We start from the raw sequence: 23,224 nt of genomic DNA, 5'->3' as shown, positions 1-23,224 counted from the left end.
TTTGTAAATGTATTTTGTTAATTTAATGGCCCCTTGTAACTTTTAAAATACAATTAAAAGTGTGTGCTTATAGGAACTAGTGGTTGGAGTCGTGCACTGCTAGACTGATTTCCATCACTGTAATAAACCATGGCCGTTACTAACTGACAATTAGCTTCATTGCTGCCGTCCAAATGGTGCTGGAAAGTGACGTCAATTCATAAATCATATTTGCGATTGAGAACAAAAATATTTCTATACAACTACGCTACATTCTGCATTACATTTTGATGGTAACCTATTTTATGCTGGATGGTTTTATTACTTTATTATTGGTTCTTTTCAGCCAACCAATCATATATTAGTTGGAAATGGGGATCATCACTCTGGTAACCCAGGAAATTGACAAGAGGCTTCAAATATGTTGTAAAAGGTTTGTATTTAATTCAATTCATGATATTTCCAAAACCAAACTAGTACTTTTGGTACCTAAACTCAGCCATGTGTCCAATATGTAGCTATCTAATCAAAGCGTGATATATTTGCAAGACTAACCATGTAATTTTGTAAACATGCGTAAACGTAAAGGAATCAAAACTGAACAAATCAAAACAAAACTCATGTGACCGTTATCCTTGGTCTCTTGGAGGAGGTCCTGTGCCAATTTATGTCTCCCTGTGGACTTTGTGGCTCAATCTGAAAGCTCTTCCTATCCCATCATAGGTGATAAAACCAAAATTACTTTTTGAAAATTTTAAAATATCGCACAACCTCCCATCCTTTCAGATTCTCTTCTGCAATCCAACTCGTTACACCATCTGCCCGCCTAAATATAATGGGGTCCAGAGGCCTCAGTAACTTAAAACACAAGAAATTATACTCATACTGGCACAATCAAAGACTTGCTCCCTAAGTATGTGAAAGCAGGAAGGAATGCTGAAGGACCACAGTCAAAAACACTGCCACAGGACACAAACCCACTCGTAGTCAAGGGGAACGAAGGCGTAAATGTAAAGAGATGGAGATAGATAAGAGTGGGACTAGGAAGTAGAAGGCTTGATGGGGCTCATGCTCTTAAGATAATTACTACCAGTCATTGTCTCTTTATACACTGAGAACAATGGCCTTTTATCATGTCACTGATCACTTTACTGCTCCATCTTATCCACACAAGACCTAATCACTTGAACACTTATCCCATATAATTATGGGAGGCACATAAAGAAAACATTTCAGAATGTCATTTTAAATTTTAATCCTTGCATAAAGCAGACATGCAAATGTAGAGGATTATGCCAGCTGATTAGCAAATGAGTTACCAAACACATCGAAAAATTCTTTTGTTGACCTGCATTGCCTATAAAAAGTATTCACTGACACTCTTGGAAGTTTTCTACTTTAATTATTATTATTCAACATTGAGACATGGTCAGTTCAATTTTGCTTTTCTGACAAGAAGTTCCAGCGAAAGATTCAATCATGTCAAAGTGAAACAGATACCTAGGAAGTAATGTCCATTCATTTAAAATGTAAAATTAGTGAATATATACATATTCACTCTTTTTAAATAAACTCTGCTCATTCAACACAGAATTAAGTCCCAGAATTAGTGTAACGGAGATCATTTGAGGGCAGTGAATGTGTCTGTCGTGATTATAGCTTAAAGAAAAAGACTGGAAGGTCTAGTAACTGGTGAGTCGTTATTGAAAGGCATAAGTCAGGGAATGAATACAAGAAAATTTCTAAGTCACTGAATATCCCCTTTTACAGTTAAATCCATCTTTAAGAAATAAAAGAAATATGGTCCATGCATAAATTTGCCTATCAAAGGTGATCTTGAAAAACTCAGTGACTGTACAACAAAAGGTACAAGTAAGGGCCACCAAGATACCAAAGAATGCAGATAGCAACAGGTGCCTGGGTTTTTCACCAGTTACAGCTTTCTGGGAAAGTGGCAAAGAAAGAGCCACTGTTGAAAAAAATATTAGATATTGACTAGAATTCAGAAGAAGGCATGTGGGAGACTCTGAAGTCAACTGGAAGAAAAGTCTTTGGTCTGACAAGACCAAAATTGAGGTTTTTAACCATCAGACTTAAGACGATGATTGGCACATACCAAAGACACCATCCCCACTGTGAAGCATGATGGTGGAAGCATCATGTGTTTATGCCTCTCGGCAGCAGGCCCTGAAAGGCTTGAAAATTAATGCAGCAAAGTACTATTTGAAAACTATCCACAGCTAAAGGTGTATCTACTAAACACTGACTTGAGGGGAGTGAATACTTAAGCAATCACATATTTTTCATTTTAAGTTTTTAATTCGACGACAGCGTTTTATAGAAATATGTGTTCACTTTGACTTGAGACTTTTTTGTAAATTCTTGTTTAAAAAAAAAAAAACAAAACCAAATGATATCAACCAGCGTTCTATGTTGAAAGGTGGAAAAATTAAAAGAGGAGTGCTGTAAATCATGTGAAGCATTACGATAGCTTAATTTAAATACTTTTATGTTATCAGCATCTAAATTCATACTATGCTATATGCTAATACTTAGGAAAGTAAAACATAAGGACAAGGTCAAACTTAAAAAGCTTAGTTTAAAAATAACTATCGCTGAAGCACTAATTTAAAAGGGGCAATCATGTTTTCAATCTTAATGTGGAAGCATTTGGGGACAATCTCAGGCCCCAGACAGGCTCCAGAGGTAAAAGCAGAACAGGATGAACTTTTAATGTCCAGAATAATTAAGGAAGCTACTTTTCCACTAACTGATGAGGTGAATCCAGGTAACGGCCATCAGCCCTCGTTGATTGTATCTGTATCAATCAGAACAGGAACGATGCATTACAGAATCAGGCTTAGGCTGTGTTCAGGCAGACTCCAGCACTGTAAGAAAAAATGAAAAGTCGTCCGACCCCAAACTATCACCTTTAAACTTTTGCCGTATTTGGCAAATCAGTCGTCAGTAAAATACGTTCGTAAGATTTCTAACATTTACGTGAAGATCTTTGCAGCAAAATATGATGGTATATTAATGCTTTCAAGAGCTGTAGAATCTTGTCCTATAGTGCAACCTTATATTCTACATACTACATGCATTCAGTACTAAGTTGTTTTACCAATTATATTGTGATATCAGACGTAATCACCTGCCTAGGATATTTTCAGCAGCTACATTTTTTCATGAAGGAAAGTTACATTTACGTACCAAGCAGAAGTCACAGGGAGGTGGTTGGGGTAGATGGTGGGTTAAGTCACAAAACCACTTAAATTAAGTGCTGTACCTTTACATTGCAGTAACTATGTCACACAATATAATTGTTAAAAGCAGTTATTGTGTACAAGATTTGATGTTTTGTTCGAAATCAAATGAAATATATTGTTAGTGGACAGTTTACTGATGTGTGTGTGTGTGTTAACAAATTTAGGGAAAAGTTTATTTATATAACACAATTCCAGAGTTGATTTAAGATTTATTTCTCATATAAATTACTTTTAAGACCTCTAAAACCGACCAAAAACCATTAAAGACATGCGTGTCTTGAGATTTCTCTTGAATGAAGGAGAATGTTTAGATTGAAAGAGGAAGGTTAATCCAGAACTTTGGTGCTGCCACCACAAAGGCATGATCTTCCTTACTCACTAGCCTCAATCATGCAACAGTTAGCAGCTGCTTTTGTGAGGATCTTGGAGGCGTAGAAGTCGAATGGGGCCAGAGAAGTTATGAAATGAACCTGTCAGCATTACCAACATTTTGTGCAATTTGTCAGATACATTAATGAACATTTCCCAGTTATATTTATAGGAAAATGTATCTGGTCGCCTTGATTGGTTGTTCAGTGTGTTGGACTTCACAATGGAATCATGCTATTAAGGAGACCATACTTCTTCGTGTGGTTTATCCCACGACCTAAATACCTTCTAACAGTAATCTACCATTGATGTTGTCATGCTGCACAGGCTTCTCTGGCTGCATTATTTATGACGGAGGCCTGTTTCCCAACAATTACATTTCTATGCAGCCAAACTGCATTGTCAACTATGTTTGTAGGGAAACTGATTTTCTCCTGGATTATGTTTGTCTTTAACACATGACAAATACATTTCTAACCAACATGCACTACCAGTCAAAAGTTTAAGAGTACCCCAATTTTTCCATTTTTTTATTGAAATTCAAGTAGTTCAAGTCCAGTGAATAGCTTGAAATGGTACAAAGGCAGGTGGTGAAGTGTTAGAACTGTCACGAGTATGTTCAGCTGTTTTATCTGCCAAAGGTGGCAGTGTCCTAACGTGGACTTTGACAAAGATGTTGTGGCCCCACAGCGCATTGACACAATATACTGAGCAATTTTCCTCACCTGCATGGACTGACGGACATGTTTACGGCTATAATTACAGAGCTATAATTCCACTTTAAGCACCTGTAAGCGCAAGAAGCTTGTCACTTCTGCCTTTACAGTAGGTGCAAGATCATTACTTGCCTGGAGCCATTCTTGTAGCATCAACCGTGCATTAGTCAGTGTTTTCACATGTATGACCAGATGGTAACAAAGGCCCCTGAGTGTAGTTGATCCTCTACGTTTCTAATCACCATTCTTCCCAGGGGTGTCATACCAAGTCTCATACCAGCACCTCATAATGTCTTTCCCGGAGGTCTCTCTGTGTTTCTGCATGCAGTGAATAGCTTTCTTGGTGGCCTCGAAACCCCCCACCGCCCCACCTTGAGGGATTATGATATGTTTTAACCGGTGTTTTTGTTCTGCGTGTCAATTAAGGGGACAGTCTGATGGCTTGAGCTCCGCTGTTGGAACGGTTTGTATAAGAGGAGGTCAGGGGTGAGCCGGACAGGTGCTGATATGTGTGTGTGTGCATGTGTGTGTTGTTAGGCGGGAGTTGTGTCCAATGTGAAGCATTTAGATGGCCATTATGTCTAATCCTATTAGCGTTAAAGATAATGCTTACATATCAGACAGGGTCAAAGGAAAAGACCTCCGTGGAAAATTTATCAGAAAGATAACAATTCCGTCGCCTGATTAAAAAGATGTTGAAGTGACAGGTGGCATCAAAAAATAGTTGTTTAAACTTAAAAAAGAATTGGAAAAAGCTGTAAAAAGTAGTATATATAGATATGTGGATAATCTCTGAATTTCTTGAAACTTTTTTTGTCCTAAACGACGCATATTTGAATTGATACCTATGATAATTTTAGATTGATATATCAAGTACTTTTGAGATTTTTTCTTTTAAATGTTGCCTTCTAACAAGTTTTTTCACACAGTAAAACATGAATCTGCGTTTGGATGACAATATCTCAGGAACTATTAAAGATAAAAGCCTGAAATTATCACTGATATTGCTCATTTATTCAGAATCTGCAATATTAGACAAGTGAATCAAACAATCTCTGATTATAGCTGAGCTTAAATATGGAGAGAAAAAAATGAAGCTGTCCTTAAAAGTCCCATCTTTGAGCACATATTGAAAAAAACACTAGTGAAAAAGTCAATGAAGTGATAATATCTGAAAAGTTTGTATCTTTGTCGCAATATTACAAAACAAAACATGTAAAGTTCTTTTTAATATTAATTATTTGTCAAAATGAAGGCAAAAAATGTTTTTTTGTTGAACTTTCATGACTGATTAAGGAGATATAGCTAGTTGCAATGAATCAAAACTATTGATGGATAGCTTAATCCAAATGTAAGAGAGGTCTGGAGTTTCAAAATAGTTCTCCAAATATAACTAAGAAAATCATGTTTCAGTGCAGACGGACATGTTGTTTTTAGTCACTTTGTAGGAGAGCAATGCAATAAGCTGAATATTTGATATCTGATGTAACTGAAATTACATTATAGGCCTGTTTTTTTAAAATAGTTAAACAACAGTGAGAAATAACAGTGAAAATGTTAGACTTTTATCCCTAATTGTTCATGATATACTGTCGTTCAAACACAACCTCACATTTCAATGGAAAAAAAATAATCTGCTGAAAGAATTTTATTGTCTCCGAAAGTATTTTATTTGACAAATCAATGTAAAATTTCACAGATATCTTCACAAATATATGTATTTTATACTATAATATCAGAGATGGTTGAACATAAATTGTTCTAAAAATATGAAATGGAATTACCCAAAAATAAATGAATAAATAAATAATGATTGTAGCAATTAACATATGAGTCCTTTCCTAAATATCTATCTGTATATACAAATATATTGACATCTATATTTATATAATATATGATGTTTATAAATATATTTCATAGTTATCTGACCTTTAGTTTGATCATCCACAGAAATATGACAGCACTCAGGATCATAGAGTGTAATTTATGTTGTCGTGATATGAAAGGTAATTTAGATTTTAAGTGAGTTTTTTATAAAAGGAAACAATGTTTCCCTTACTTGTGTTAGAAGCAGCTTCATGCCAACAAGTGAGAAAAGCTAAAACAAACTACAATACATCACCTGTGTGTAGCTGTGCTTTTATACAGGGTAAACTGAGGAGAAACAGTGAGGCCGTTGTCTCCGTAGGCGTAATTGTTTCAGGTCACATAGATAACAGAATTTAAAACTAAGACTTCATTTGATTAGGTAATTTCATTTACAGTATACTGTGTAAATCAGACTGCTAGCGGAGTATGGAGAAGGGGTCAGAAAATGAGTTTAGTCCAGCTGCTCTGGGAAAAAAAAGCTTTCAGTTGCTATTCCATAATAAGTATTTTTCTACACAGATCTAATTAGGAAATATACATCAATTTAAACCCTCACCACTGCATGACTGCCTCAAGATAACTACTGTTTGCATGAATGAGAGGCTCATGGTCACATCATAACTAATTTGTACTGTGATTATGAGCATAGCTTTTTATTATTTTTTTAATGTCTTAACTCTCCTGTTATGTTGCGGCTCAAATCGACCCATTTTAAAGTTAAAAAATCCCCAACCAAAAATTGTATTTTTTCGGTATGAAACTTCTTCTGCTTGACTTAATAAGTGTAATAAACATGTAAAATGAAAATGGTTAATTTCATGTCAGCTCGTCTCCTAACCGGGACAACGAAACGTGATCACATAACGCCGGTGCTTTCCTCATTTCACTGGCTTCCGGTTAGGTTCAGGATTGATTTTAAGATTCTTTTATTTGTTTTAAGTCTCTGAATGGACTGGCCCCAGAATATTTATGTGACCTTGTTAAGGTGCATCAACCCCCCAGAGCCCTGAGGTCAGCTGACCAGATGGTCCTGGACGTTCCTCGATCTCTCAAGAAAACCAGAGGTGATCAAGCCTTTGCAGTTGTGGCTCCCAGCTGTGGAATGCATTGATCCTCTCTATGTGGTCTGCGAACAGCCTCTCCATTTTTAAAACTCGTCTTCAGACCCACTTGTTCACTCTGGCCTTTGGCTGAGCAGCGTCACCTTTAATGGATCTTTTATCTGTTTTATTTTACTGTTTCATTGTATTGCTTTTGTTGTTCTGGTATTGTTGATGATTTATTTTACTGTAAAGCACTTTGGTTGGCCAGAGGCCTTTAACAGTGCTATATAAATAAATCTGACATTGACATTGATGGTGACATTGATGTATTTCTGGTTTTTAAAAAAAAAGTTCTTAAATAAAGTTTGCTTTCAATACAAATCTTCATGATTCATTTGTCATGATTTTAAGCCACTGGGTCAATTTGGTTCTGAACAGAAGAGGTGTCTTGTGACATCACTCAATAAAAAGAAAAAATTTCAAACTGTAAAATAATATTTCAAAAAAATCAATGTCATGTAAAACTATTGTATTTTATATGTACGTCATTCCAATGTACATTAAAAAAAATTTAACGTGCATTTTTTATGAAAAAGGAGTGAATTATCCCCATTGAGCCATGATCTGTGAGTGGAAAGAACACCATTGCACTAAATATTGATTGAAATGGTTAGTAATGGAGTTACCAATGAGATATGAGCAATGTTTTATTGGGATTTTTTTGGTTTCTGACACTTTTAGATCATTAAATACGCATCATTCCTGAGAAACGAACATAACAGGAGAGTTAGCAAAATGTTATGTAGTTGATGGAACAGTGCTGCATTCTGGGGTCACTGAGTTTGAAAAACGGTTGACATGCCTGCAGACTGTGAACACGCAAATAACAGGCGGAACCGGGCCAAACTGCACTGTGCATGAAATGAGCCGTAACAGCGTTCAGTTGCTGGTTGCAGCATGTGTGTTCTCCGCCGACACGTTCAGTATTTCCAAGACATTGTTTCATCTCTCTGAGTTATTACACGGGGCGTCTGTCTCTGTGTTCCTTCACTCGTGCATGTGCCTCGTCCAAAACAGCGGGCAAACTGCAGTCCAGCCAGCCGGTCCAGGCGCTCAGCCAGTCCAGATGGGTGGTCCACGCCCATCACCGCTGCTCTCTCATGCTTCGGCCTGCTTTGGCCCCGACACCCTCCACTTTCTGAGGTCTCTGCTGCACGCATTCCTGCTATTTCTTCTCCTCCCTTCCTTCACACCAATCCTGCTAAAGTCCAAAGTGAACGACCTGCCAGAGGAGATAAGGCTTGCAGAGTTTTTTCAAATCACTTCTTAAAACCCGCTTGCTTTTATATGACATTTACTTGCAGCTTTAATTAGATTTAGTGTTCTATTATCTAGTCATGTATTATTTATCTGTTTATTTTATATGTCCTCTTTTGCTTTATTTCAATTTTGGTTGCCTAGTTCTTTGGTGTGATGTCATCTTTCATCTCTTTTTTAATTTGTTACTGCCTAGTTTCTTTGTTTGATATGCATCCTAACCTAGCTAGTTATTCATTATTATTAGCATTTTTGCAGTTCATTTCATTTGACTGCTCTGTCTTGTCTCCTTATGCCTTATGTCTTGCTGGATTGTCTCTGTGTTTGCATGGTTTGACTGTCAAAGCACCTTGTGAATGCTATTATTATTATTTTTTTCTTATTCTCTGCTGCGTTTTTGATTCCCACTTCCATGTTTGCATTAGCAACATTCGCATGAGCTCCTTTTTTCCAATTAGTTTTTGTTCATCATCTCGCTTTGTTCCCCGTTTGTCACCGATACAGTCGGGTGAAATAACCCAAAACCTGACTCAACTGCAGGAGTCGGGTTAATTCCTGTTTCTGGTTAACATTTGCCCACCTAGAATTTGCATGAAGAAAGTACTCAGATTTTGTGTACTACACACAGTGTAGAAACTTATATTGCTACTTAAGTAAATGGACGAAAGTATTAGCATAAAACGACACCTAAAAAGCAAGAGGTACTTATTTTGCAGAATGGCGTGTTTCAGTATAATATGTAGAATTGGAATTGAATATGCATAGGTGCATAAAAGTACAGGTACATTGGAATTGTTTGCGCGTTTCTCAAAGTTAACTTTGCAAAACAGAAAAACAAAGAAGGAAAAGAGGTAAAGGGAAGCTACATACAAATATACATTATATAAATATAATAAATACACATTACAGAAAGCATGCTGTATAAAAAATATGGAAATGATAAATAACCTGAGTAGATATTGCACGTATGATGATGATAGTGTACAGGAGTAATACTGTACATGTTGGTTTGTAATATATATATATATATATATATATATATATATATATATATATATATATATATATATATATATATATATATATATATATGAATTCAACCTCAGGAATCAATTGAGTTTTATGGTAATCTATAATATTACATCATAATTTATGCTTTTGCAGGTAGGTTTTGTATTCTAAACTAAATGTGCAAGGAAATTAAAATAAATACTCTGTTTGCTTCTTGCGTAAAAGTATGAAGTAGCAGAAAATGGGAATATAGTACTAGAGTAGAAGTATTTATAGTTACTTTCCACCACTCATTAGTTGTAGTGGAGTTCTAACAGACCCTGTAGAGTTGAGAAAAGGGTTTTCCAGCGTGGATCAGTCATTTGATCCCACTTAGAAAATCCGCAATCAAACATTCCACTGTGCAAAACGAGAAGCTTTCACACTTAATGCTTCAAAATGCCGTTTCGTGTGAACAAGATTGAACCGAGTGCGTATTCATACTCAAAAAAAAGGAAAAAATTCACTTTTAAAAGCAACTGTTGCATTTGTCTTTGATTGCTTCAGCGTGTACGAGCTGGCCAGCTGGATGTGTAGAATTTATGTTTTGCACGGCTTCATTCCCCCGCCCAACAACACGTTACAGTTGTGTGTCTGTTTTCCACCGTGACTCACAGGCTCTGCCATGGATATTAGAGAAACAAACCTTGACTTGTAGTGCGCATAGTAAAAATTCACTTGCAGTGTTGTTTTTGAGAGTGGTTTCAGAGCATAGCAGATTTGATTTTGGAACAAACTTTGGGGTCTAACACCAGACTGCAATTTGAAGGAGCAGACTGGGGAGATTATGTACCTGAATAACAAAGAACCTACAGAATACAGAAGAAGCTGACTGTTTCAGTGTATCGATCTTGACAACCATATGAGGTCAGATATGACTCAAATATAAATATGGAAAAGGAAATGGGTTGGACGTAGGCGTTTCATGTGCAACTTTTACAATCTGGGAGAAAAATTCTAGAAAAAATTTGTATTTCCAGTGTGAAATGGAGTTCACTCATGTTACAAACGATATGTTTGGACAGGAAATATCCAGCTAGCTCAGCTAAGTTGAAGGTTTGCTGGTTGCTGAAGGTCTGGAAATGCATCCATTCCTCACCTCACTCCTCCACCTGCATCCATCCTCAGGTAGTGAAGGGGGCAGCTCGTACCTTGAGGCAGATATCAAACCCGCAAACACCCACATGCACACAAACACACACACACATCACACAGCAGAGCAACTTTAGCACATGAAAGGCCTCCTACCGAGGTGAAAAACATAGTGCAACAATGCTTTGAAGTCTACCAGTCATCCATCTAATGTAGGGATGTTTTCTGTTCCTCCTCCTCTAAAAGTCTGATTCATATATCCCCTTCCGGAAATTCCCCTCCTTACAGCCGAGAGGCAACTACAGCCGATCTGGGAGTCGTTTGGCTCCTTTCACAATACCCCCAACCTTTCCCAAACATCCAAAATTCAGGTTTAGTGTTGCATCAAAGCAAAGCAGGAAAATAGATGCGTTTCTTTTTTTTTTAAAACCCAGATGAGGCCTGCAATCTTTGTGCAATCAAAAAAAGGGCGTAGCACATGAATACACATATTATGCATACTTCCAGTCCAGTGACATACAGCAATTGAAGAAGCCGGTTATGGCTTAGTGGTCTGTCAGGAGATGGTTTGTGGGTTTTATAGTTTCATGGACAACAATGCTATGATCCCCAGAGACAGAAATCCAAAGAAATGACCCCCAGCGGTCAGTTAAATAGTGTGTGAATGACAGCAGTACAAACAAAAAGGCTAATACTGTAAGCACAAGCATGTTTAATCTCTAAAAGTAGCAAACAGATTAATCACAGTGCAATATTTAGCCAGCAGAAGCACCATCTCTTCTGCTTTTGTTGCCCTTTTTCTTTCAAAGGGCTCGAAAAATAGCTGCGATGAATAGGCAGCAATGTGTCATTGATATTTATATGCAACTGGCAGGAGGAGGTTCACCAGTGGAGCCCTTCTGTGTTTACGACCTGCTTTCGTTTCATATTTATACCGGCTGATGCATTCGATGGCGCTCTGTAATTATACGTGTGACAACGTATTGTTTTACCTCACAGTTCGGTAATTATATCCCTGTGGTGATACGTGGCCTATTAGGGGGGAAATGTGTGAGTAAGAAAAACTCTTTAACTAGAGGTGGCAGTTGTTTACACTGGGATCACAGCTTTTTTTTCCTTTGTTTCGTCATTAGTGTAATGTAATGTAAAGAGACTGACGGAAACAAAGGGAGAGGAATGTACAAACAATGGCAACTGCAGAAGTATAGAAGTGTAACTGAGATGTACTGATCGTCAGAACAGTGGAAATGTGAAGGAAGGATGGTCTGAAACTTGAAGTCATAAACTGTCGCCATCAGGTCAAAATTAGTTTTGACACAAATAAATGCATTTTCATAATATGCCCAGCTGAAGTCAGAAGATATTGTCCTAAGATAATTTAAATGACCAATCTACAAGAAAAGTCTGAGAGAAAATAATATATTCAGATTGAAGGATTTTAAGAGTTTTTTGAAATTTTATTGACATGGCATGCAGTTTGTTAACATCTTTGTGTGCAAGCAAAATGAATGAGGAACAGGAGAGAACTGTTGAAAAGAAGATTTGGTTGCAGAATAGAAATGGAACATCATTTATTTGGAAATGTTTCAGCTAGAAACTACAGTGCTGACCAAAACCCAGTACTCTGTCTCCAGTGGTCACTGCAGAGGCAACATGACTAATTTGTTTGACAACTTAATCAATACCACAAAGCTTTGTATGATGAAGCCAGATCTGATTGCCATCCAAAGCAAACATCTATTTTGGATGACTTTGCACCATATGAGGAAGATTTCAAACAGCAGAGAGAAGTCACTGATGTGATAACTTTTCACTTAGAGGAAGATATTGATGATATCTGTCGACACAAAGAGCGTCTTAAAACCATGATGTGACCACCTTAAAAACAGTAGGCAATACATTACTCAAATTACCATCCCGCAGGGGTACGTAAAATGCAGTGCACAAGTTGGGACAGAGCTGTCATAAGTGTAACATCATGCAGCTGCAACAGACTTGTGGTCCAGCTGGACAACAGAGCCCTAGATAAGTCTTACTTTCCATTTTACTTAATGAGGACTTGCAGCTGAAAAGTCACTTTTTGCAAACAGCATTTCCCCCAGATGATCATTACGAGTGAGAACATCACTTGTATGATCAACAGGGATGACAGAAGCGTTGGCTGCTGGATCCTCCATGAGCCAAGTGTGTATGCATGCAGACAATACAGTGAACACAATGCAGTTGCTAAGTTATACCCATCCTACATTTCTGTTTTCTTCATCTCGCAATATCTGTTGCAGATAAACAACATATTGCAATGTCAATTTAAAATATTATATATGTTTTCCAATATTCTGTATCCTTAATAGATACCCCTTTTTTAAATGAATAGGCACTTTCATGGCATATGCTTGTTAATATTCCTGCATCACAATGTGCCACATGGCGTATCTGCTCCTTTCTGTGAAATGGTGTAGCTCAGTAGATTCAGTGTTAGCATTGCTGCAAGCATGATCCATGCTCTTTTCAACAAGATTTCTTCAATTTAACGCCATATAGATGTATATTTATAGGTAGAAAAATGGTGTCAAAACAGTGGCTAGATGTGATGTACTTTTCCTTTTAGCTCCATTTTAACGTAGATGACCGTGTATTATTTCAATGTGTTCAAAGGATAAATAATCTGCTCTTATTTAGCACTTTTCTATGTTAGCAGTACTCATTCATCCATTCACACACACTTCAATAGTGGCAGAGCTGCCATGCAAGGGGTTCACCTTCCATTGGGAGCTTCTTGGGGTTTAGTGTCTTACCCAAGAACACTTTGCAAACAGCTACTGTCTAATCATTGGAAAACTGGATGGTGAAAATGGTCGAACGTGAGTTTAGCATTTAGCTCCAATCACCACTGCAGAGCTTCAGGTGTGGCTGGAGTTGTGTTGACACTCAGAAACAAATATTTCAGTGCTACCATGATAGTGTACTTACCGTCCATGTAGGGGGTGGTGCTCTACTGTAGGATCCACCGTAGGGACACTGTGCACGAGAATAATGGACGGTGTCGCTGAAACTTGGGGGGAAGAACTGAGGCCAGCTGTGTGGATGAGGTCCAGCATCATAAAAAGCCTGTCCGTCCTCTGTCTGACTAACCATCCACTCGTTGTTTGGACCGTAGCACGACCGGAACATAGCTGGGTCTAAACAAAAAAAGAAAAAAAAAGGAAATAACTGTTAACCGATTATGTAATGAAGTTGTTATATAATCTTTATTGAATCATGTTTTATATTTGAGTTTCCCTGAGAATATCTTGTTAAGGAGAAGGGGAAAAAGAGGGCAGAGGGGAAATGCATGAAAGGATGTGGCTGTGTTAGTTTCTATTAGTAATTCGTGGTACTATCTATAGGAAAACTGTTCCGCCGCCGTAGACTTGAGCTAATTGCAGTAGTTGCCATGGTTTGCCTGGTTACTAATCTTGAAAACTGAGCGATTTTCAATAGAAAAATTAAAGTAGCATGTTCAAAATTTCCAGCCACATTAGCACATATCAGTTACAAAGTGGAATATAATATAGATTTACTATTTATAGCAGTTTTTTTCTCAGCCTTCAACTGACTTAGTTTACATCAATGGTTCCACAAAGAAGTGATAATCTGATTATGATTACTGTAGCTTTTTTTTTTTACGTTTCTGCCTGGAAATTACTTTAAAAAAATATTTACTATTCAGAGGATTCCCTTTGGAAAGTGGATGTTTTTCCACTTTTCAGAGGATTCCCTCAAACCTACTCAGACCTGGGTCAAAATGATCATGCTTATTTGTGAAATAAATAAATGCTTCCTTATTTGATTTGTAGTGAGCCTAATTATATAAAATTTAATTGTTTTGATTTAAAAAACTTGATTAGATGTGGGAAATTACAAGCTGCATGTCTCAGATCAAAGCATCTCAGGGGTCGTGCCTTAACCAGAATCAGTTGATATATTTTCCAAAGACAATTGGATTGAAAATCCATTGTTGTCAACTGGAATATGAATTGTCTGTTCGGCTAAATATGGCAAAAGGATCTTCGCTAAAATCATTTGGAGGCCCTCATTATTTTTTGGAAGCATCGTCTGTGTTGTAAAACAAGAACTTTAAATCTGGCAAATTAGTAGCGACAGAAATACGACATAAATTTCATCAGTTTTGTCACTGAGCACATCAGTAATGCGGGAAAAAGGCCCAAGTCTGACATTAGGGGAAGCACAGCTAGACAACACAGGTGCAACATTTCAGAAAATCTGACTTTTTTCAGCCTACAAAACAAGCAAGAAAAGCTCCAGTATGGGGAACTGCTATTAACATGTTAGAAATTAAAATGTTCCACTTATTTTTTTGTGTGTTAAAAGCTGAAATAAAGGTGATCGGTCTTCACTGGAACACGCTGGGGAGATTATTCCAGAAGTTGGTTACACTGGGAGGAGTTGTCAATCGCCGACGGTCCCAGGGGGAGCAGAGGAAGGGTGCAAGTGTGAAAGTAAGTAAGCACCTCATGTCTAAATTACAATATTTGAGTGCAAATTAGCTGTCACTGCCACAGGAGCAGCGGAGTAGCAGCAGAGAACACATGCAAAATGGGAGACTTTGCATTTGTTACAAAGCAGAACTGACTGGACACAAAGCAGAGGGCAGGGTGAGAAAGTGGAAGTATGTGTGTGATTATAATCTCCAAGTGTCTCTCTCTTCTTTTCCCTTCTCTCTCCTTATGTGGGAGGTTAATTGGCAAGGCATATGGCTGTCCAAGCATGGTGCAAACACTGTTTAATTGCCTTTATTCTGTCGCCAACATCGCAGAATACCTCCGCTGCAGAATTTGCCAGGCAGTTCTAGGCGCTGTGTAAAAAGTGTGTCGATGACGCAGGACCCGGCAGGAGAAAACAGGTTTCCTTTTTGTAAATGTAGAGAAAGGGTTTTGTCCACCTAGCTGCATTCCTGCAAAAATGCTCATCTGGAACAAGTGGTGTGTTTGTGTGGGTTTAGCCTGAGTCTTTGTCTGGGGTTTGTGGGCTTCTCTGTTAGCCTATGAGCAAGGCATGTTTCCTAGATAACAATGGAGAGGCCTAAGTGAGTGTTTGGGAATGCCACTCAGCCAAGTTTTTGTCACCCAGTTACCCCGACTCCATTACTAACCCATGAAGTGTGTATCTAGATCAAATACAAGGCTGGAAGTAAAAATGGAGATTGTGTAATGTGTGATTTTTGCTTTTATTGCTAGTTTATTTATTGGAATAATAATAGCAGGACCTTGGAGAGCAGCAAACTGACATATAGCTTCTTTTTTTGGTCATTTTTGTCCGTTTTTACAATGAAGCACAGGAATTACGATCTGATTGAGCTTCGATATTAACAAATTCCATACATTTTTGTCATCACTTCATCATTTCCAGTGCAAAAATTGCAGATTACCTTGATTTTCTTAATTATTACAACCACATATATACCCCAAACTAGAAAACTTGTGCGAACATTTAAATGCAAATCACAAATTCAGCCTGTATACACAATCTCCGGTCATACAAACAGACTTTATCTGTGAGAAATCTGAAGCCAGCTGTGGTCTGGTTGTCATTTAGTGAATGAAAATCACAAGTTTAGCTTCTGAAATTCCTATTTTATGATCATTTTAAATTGTAAATTTTGATATACTGGTCACATGATAAATATTGATAGAGTTACAGTTTATTCCTGCATTAATCTCTTCTTTGTCCATTACGTCAACATAATAAAAATAATCTATTTGAGACAGGGCCAATGGTCTGTTATGTTATTTTCACAATTTTGTTGCTAATTTTGTGGAAACCAAAAGATGCATGTCATGTGAAATGTGTGTAATCTTTTTTGTTTTTTCTGCATCTCTTGTTTTGTATGTCCTTAATTCCACAAACTATGGAAAGGACTGCATTCTAATAGTCACTCTACTGAGGACTAACACAGCTAATCTTATTTAGCTACATCTTAATCAAGAAGTCACTAATCTCAATTAAAAAGAAACCCCATTGTAAGACATAATTAACTTTTCTCATTCAGGTTCTACATTTGGTTTCATTTGGCAGGAAGCTGGTCCTGAGAGCATCAGGTGTTCTCCTCCATAATTAGCTTAATGTGGCTCATTATTGATTATCTGTTGAATGGCCACGTAACGCTGTAAACGGTTTGACTGTGATGTCATGATCTCATGAGACCATCACCTTATGATCCCCTGGTTGTTCGACAAGTGTTCCCCCTGTTTGAGCCCGTTTGATTTGCTTTTATTCCAACTAAGAGCTAACAGAAGAGCTAAAGGCGTCCTGCTGCTCTGAAGATAGAGACTACAGATATAAAAAGCTTCAGGGCGGCTGGAAAACAACAAGGAACAGTGCTGACTGTTATTTGCATTAGGCTGCAGGCCTGGTTTCAGTCTCTGTGAGGTCACCTGCTTATGTGTCTTCAGGGGCAAATCTGTATGTAAATGAGCAACGTACGTAATGTTAACATCCCGAAATGGTACCCAACTGATCCAATTCATTGAAAAACCACTGCTCACTGATCTAACCTGTTTTGTATTTTAGATTCACACACCCTACGAGCTACAAATGATCTATTGTGGTGATATATGGCATTTTTCATGTTTGCAATAGTAGTACAACACTAAAAATGGCTTCCTAGTAAGACAATGTGTGCGACTATCCCCGTTTTTAACTGCATCGCTTCCTTCTCCATGTCAGCCAACTTCTCCCTCCACCTTCAAGCCACTCTGTTCAGGTATAAACAGTTGTGATTTGGTCCGACAACACGTTGTACAAACCATTTATGCCCACACAAGTTGTGTAAAATATTACAAACCTGCATGACTAATTGTTGAATATCAGCAAAAAGGTTTCTGGCAATGGTATTATCTCATTATATTATTTAATTATTGCTTAAATATGTCATTTGTTAGGATTTATGCAGCAATTAAGGGTGACTGCAGTAATCTGCTTTAATGAAAAAACTTGCAGTATTATGACTAAGGTTGTTATGCATATATGTTGTCCAGTATAAGAGCTTTTTTTTTTTGTACAAAGCATAATAGAGAAAAATATGCTTGGGGTAGTTTAGAAATGCTGTCATCACAGAATTTGTCTAGCAAAGTATTCACAAACATCTTTGTTTACCATCCTCAGCACTGTCTGCAGCACATGTAGCAGAGTCTAATTCAGCTCCTAGCCACATTTAATTTAAGTCCACTACTGAAGCTTCCAAGTTGTGCTGTGCTATATGCTTATTAAACTATTTTATTCTTTTATTTGTTACTCAAGTACTTCATTTCTAGCATTTTTAAGGGTGACTGCAGTAGTTTCAAATATGTTGCTTTTAACTTCCAACATATTGGCTGGCTGATATTTTCTACTGATCTTAGCCAGTTGAGGACATGTTGTCCGATAATGTGCCGATATAAAAACTTTTGTGTTTTTTTGTTTTTGTGCGGAGAATAATGCAGAAAAAGATGCTTGTGCTAATTTAGAAATGGTCTCAACACAAAATTTGGCCAGCTGAGCATGCTCAGACTCTCTGCACAGTCTGCAGCACATGTAGCACTGTACAGATTAAAGGCCAAATAAATGGTGGTGCAGAGTCAAGTGGTGATACATTGCTGAAAAGTTAATAATGATCTCATATTATTACTGAAATTGGAAAAATTGTTGTCAGTTTGATCCACAAAAATCCTGTATCTGTCAGTCTGTAGTTATGCGTCTGTATCAGAAGTTCCTTGAGTCTTGCATCTTCTTCATCCTGTCTGTCCGTCTATTTATCTGTCCGTCCATGTTACACAAATCCTCACCCACCCACATGGAGACAGGAAGTTTGGAGTATCATTGCTGAGGATTTTCTGAGTGTCTGTGTCACAGATGAGAAAACACACGCACACAAACACACATTCACACACACACACACACACACTGACGTCTGCCTCATTAAAACCTTTCCCATAGATGTGCTACTTTGTACAGCTCTTCACTCATCATCACCTCCAATCCGCTCAACCCCTGCCTCCCTTTGAGCTCCACTACTTATTTTCATCAAGGCCTCTCTCCCCTCCTTCTTTCTCTCTGCCTCTTATCCACCACGGGCTTTGTCGCTGGGATGTCATGTATTTAGGAACCTATTTATTTGCTTTTTTCGCCACTAATTCTCTCTCATTGTCCCTCCTGGCGTCCCATTGCGTCGGGAACAAGGCCTCCGTGAGAGTTTTGTTCCCTCTGCTCAAGATATGAACCACTGAGCCAAGATAATGATGAAGAGCTCAGACACGCAGCAGATCCAGCCTCTAACACCGATCACACCAGAAGAAGTCTTCTTAGCATACACCCCTCACACAAGGTCATTATTACAGAGTGTGTTCAGTTAGTCTGAAGTCTCAGTCACTTTTTTTTTTTTAGGTGTGTTCAAACAGCGGTTCCCCTGTTCGTCAACGTTTTGGTGTAATTCTGTTGATTTAATTGAAATGTTTACAGGAACTAATTTAATCAGGAATCCGTAAAATTATCACTTTGCTTTGACTCTTAAAGTTCCACACAAACTTCATAAGCTGCACTGGTTGCTGAAGTCCAAATACAGTACATGAAGCGTGCTATTTTGAGAATTAATCAAAACTCATTTACCTCTCTTGACACCTGATTGTTTCTCAGACAATAATATTAAATCAACTCATCTCATATGCGATAGTCTAAACCGAGGACTGTAGACTGTTTGTGAGTTAAATGGGAGCTCTATAAATACTCCACACCAGTGGGTAGACAAATTTGTTTGACATAAGTGGCTTTAAAATGAAGGGCGTGCATGCTAAGGTAACAAGGAGGCTCGACTCGATGTATTTTAATCACACTTATGAGAGGCACTAATCTGATAAAGTGCACAAATGTGTGATCAACTTCAATTTTCAAACTAATTCTGAAACTGGTGGGAATTTTTTTTTCACATAGACAAACCAAACCAATGCTAAACACTAACAAAACCACAAAAATGTGGACTTGGAGGCCCTGTGTTCATATCATGTGTTTCTTTTTAACTTGCTGCAGTGTGTAAATATAGTTAGTTGTTCGAGGAAAACTGTAAAGTTGTTCCAGAACTCACAGTTTGTAGATTAGAGTCTGACTTATTCAGGATTTTGAGTTAAAAAAAATTCCAATAATGGATCAGCCAGTATTCATTTCTCAACATAAATACTTGAATAGGATGCACATCAGCTGTAGATGCTGACAGGATAAACTTGTTGATCTGTTGAACATGTTGTACAAGTTGGAATGAATTAGAATTTAACAGAGAAACGTGGTGCTTTAAAGTAAAAGTTATATTATACCATCTGTATCGACAATAATACAGAATCTTTCATTTTAATCCAATTATATTCCTGCTTATTGTGCAGTTTATATAATGGCTTGGCACAAATGCATTTAATTTCAAATTTTAATCTGAAAGAAACAGGTCTACGTGATCTTCCACCTTCTACTCTCCCCTGTCAGGCAAATATGATGTCTGTTACAATCGATAGCTTAACCAGAAAGCACGGATGAGTGTTTGCTGACACGGTGGAAGAAACACGTTTCGCCAAATAAAATCAAACAAGAGACAAAGAGATTCTTTGTGTCTACTTCACGAGTCAATCAGATCCATTTTGCAACATCAAAGAGCGGTTTCAGGAAGGAGCTGCGGACCGTGGATGAACATTCACTTTCACTTTTCACCAGTCAAGGGTGTGCACCACCGCTGAGAGGAGGTTAGCACTGGCTCACTTTGAAGTGGGTCCTCAGAGCAGACAATGTTTACATTCTTCTACATTACTCCTTCCCTGCAGAAATGATAACTAACCCGTAACACTAATAAGCCACAAAATACGGAAAAAATAAGCTCTTGTTAAAAGCCCCGTTCATTCTTTTCTCGGACATGATAAGTATTTACAGCACATCTTTGGAAGTGTAGAAGTTGTTGTTTCCAGTTTATCCACAAGATGGTGTTGTGTACACCAGTTTAACTTCTGAAAAAAGAAACTGTTAATATTTTCATTTCCCTTGTAAAACTGCAACGTAGGCCCCTCACAAACCAGACATTTAAAAAAAAAAATCCTCGGATGGTTGCAAGAGTGGGTGTGTTATCAGCTGTCTGTTTCCTGTCGACATTACTGACAAGCCGTGATTTCCCAAAACTCACAGAATGCCGTGTGCTCAAACCTTAATGTCGAAGTAGCGCTTCTGCTTCCATTATGTTGCACACCACTCTGCATCTGCACCCCACCCTTTGGATATACACCAGGATGCAGGAGTGCAAACATACCTGCTACTGCACAGCTGCACAAAATCTGACACATAGGTTCATATTTTTGACAGACACACTAAGAATGCACTTGAATCTTCAGTAAACTGCTCAATTTCCCAAACCTAATAGGACACAGTGCTTTATTTAATGCTTTCTAGGATTGTCTCTGGCAATTACTGAGTTCAAATTACTTCTTAGTCATCTTACTTATGACTCATTGTCCCATGAGGCCCCTCGTTGCCATATCACTCATCCTGTCCACACGGTTTTCCCCCTTCCTCACCTCCAGCCCTGCAACACGCACAGCTCTGACAGCAACATTCCCGTGATGCAAGATTAGAGAAGTTCACCGAGTTTTTCTTGATATATTGTAAATAAAATCAGATGACTGAGAAAAAAGAGGAAGCAGCCGATGAGGAAGTTTTCCCGCTGTGTCATTCTGATCATTCAAAGCTGCACACGGGCAAACATGTAAACATACAACATGCTCACACTAGGACGAGATGTCGTTGAAGCTACAGCAGGGAACAAAGGATGCTGTGAGATTTGGTGCAGCCTTTTATGAAGGTAATCCAATAATGTAACATGACTATACAGACCAGTGTGTCTATTGACTTTTTCTTGCACTTAAGCTTATCTGATAAAAATGCGTGCAGCAATTTAGTTACATGAGTTATGACATTATTTTTAAAAATCATGTTGAAAATAATAGAATAAGTGATTTGTTTTAAGACAGATTTTTATATAGCTATACATATATGACTATATTGCTTATAAAAATGCTTAATTTTGTTATTTTGGCATGATCAGTGACATGTGGTCATAAACATTCAATGTAATTCCCAAAATCCCCAATCTGAGACATCATAGAAACGTACCCTGTGTAAATGTTGGTTTTACCTGAGAAAAAGTTAGCATGCAAGTTCTCTTGAAGCCACTCTGACATACAACACTGGTTAATCTGCTTCTGAAATTCTTATAAATTCTTATATTTATGTCTTTAAAAACTCTGCAAAAAAAGCCTAACTAAAGATGGCAAACTTCCCACTTGTGCATCTATAACTGCACAAGCCATAAAATAAGAAAGAATAAAAAAGAGCTTGTAATTAATCAGCTTAAATATATTCATTAAAATCATAAATTGATGATGGAAAAATGCTTTTAACTGCCTGATACATACAAAACAACTTTAACGGATCAAAAATATTACAAAACAAGTACAAAAATAATCTCTTAAATGTACAAATCACATTCATTTCTAAGCACTGTATCGATATACTGTATATACAAATAAGTATTCAATATACTAAATGTGCATTTCACATCCCAAAATATTCTTGCCTGCCAGTACAAAAAAATCCAGTTGAACAGGATATTGCGTGTTGAAAAGTGAACTAAGGTGCTTCCATTATCATCAATGCAAATGTCAGCAAAAATAAACTTTACTCTGCACCTGTTGAGAATTATAACATCATAGCTCAAATTGCAGGACAGTAGTATTTGCTTTCAAGTTTCAGACAAAAAATATGAAAAAATAAACAACAAAAGCTCAAATTCTCAATTACCTGTTGTTTGGAATCTATGGCAATCAGGCCCCCTTGGTATTCTGTGTGTCTGCGTTCCTATTTCAAAGTCCAGCTCCAGATTATCCAAACCGATGTGTGTGTTGATCTGCCTCTTATTTTCCTATCTATCTTGTGTTTGGTTCATCCCTACCAACATGTGTAAGTGAAAGGGCCCCAGATTTAAACCAAATTTGGTTTCCTCTTTTTTACCACCCAGGAGCGGGGTGCAAAGGAGAAGCTTTTACGTCAACTGCCCCTATATCCGAGACAGAAATAAGCACTGATTCTCGCAAGTCATTGTGTGACATAACCACGGTTGCATAAATGAAGTAAATAGTTTGGAAAAAGTTACCATCAAAAGCCTAGAGCCTTACCGTGTTGTCTTGTGTGTTTAACTTTGCTGGCTTTGAGTGGTTCTTTTCTGGAAATTCTCAACAAAATCACGGTACTTACCTGGTAAATTACACTCCAGCTGATAATGCAGCCACACTGTGCTATTGTTGTCAAGGTCGATCCTAAAAATAAAGGCTTGACTTTCAAGTGTAGACTGAATCTTGTTAATTTTATATATTCTTGAGACAGTTTGTCCATAACTGATCAAAACACACAAGTGTTTTTAGTCAGCTTCTCGCAGCGGTGACATTTCATTCCAGAAGGGAAAGGG

The 23,224-nt window shown here is 37.7% G+C and overlaps 1 protein-coding gene and 1 long non-coding RNA gene across 5 annotated transcripts in view; one reads left to right on the top strand and one right to left on the bottom strand.

The window, feature by feature from the left end:
• The window catches only part of tfec (transcription factor EC), a 51,024-nt gene extending 28,356 nt beyond the window's left edge, over positions 1–22,668 (bottom strand). Inside the window, exons 1-2 of one of the 4 annotated variants that reach the window (XM_055006363.1) lie at positions 22,561–22,668; positions 13,672–13,880 (exon numbers count right to left, since the gene is read on the bottom strand). In XM_055006363.1, coding sequence (XP_054862338.1) covers positions 13,672–13,872 — 201 coding nt within the window. In that variant the 5' untranslated portion in view covers positions 13,873–13,880; positions 22,561–22,668. Of the gene's footprint in view, positions 1–13,671; positions 13,881–22,560 lie in introns of those variants that run through there. The other 3 variants (XM_055006361.1, XM_055006364.1, XM_055006362.1) reach the window with 3 other exon arrangements.
• Positions 1–23,224, top strand: part of LOC129347867 (uncharacterized) — a 129,633-nt gene that overhangs the window by 94,911 nt on the left and 11,498 nt on the right. Inside the window, exon 5 of the long non-coding RNA XR_008600171.1 lies at positions 15,073–15,200. This is a non-coding gene — a long non-coding RNA (uncharacterized LOC129347867). The remainder of the gene's footprint in view (positions 1–15,072; positions 15,201–23,224) is intronic.

The sequence above is a fragment of the Amphiprion ocellaris genome, chromosome 21, assembly GCF_022539595.1.
Source record: "Amphiprion ocellaris isolate individual 3 ecotype Okinawa chromosome 21, ASM2253959v1, whole genome shotgun sequence".
NCBI lineage: Eukaryota > Metazoa > Chordata > Actinopteri > Pomacentridae > Amphiprion > Amphiprion ocellaris.
Note: the sequence above shows the minus strand (reverse complement) of the source record. Positions and strands in the feature narration are given on the sequence as shown.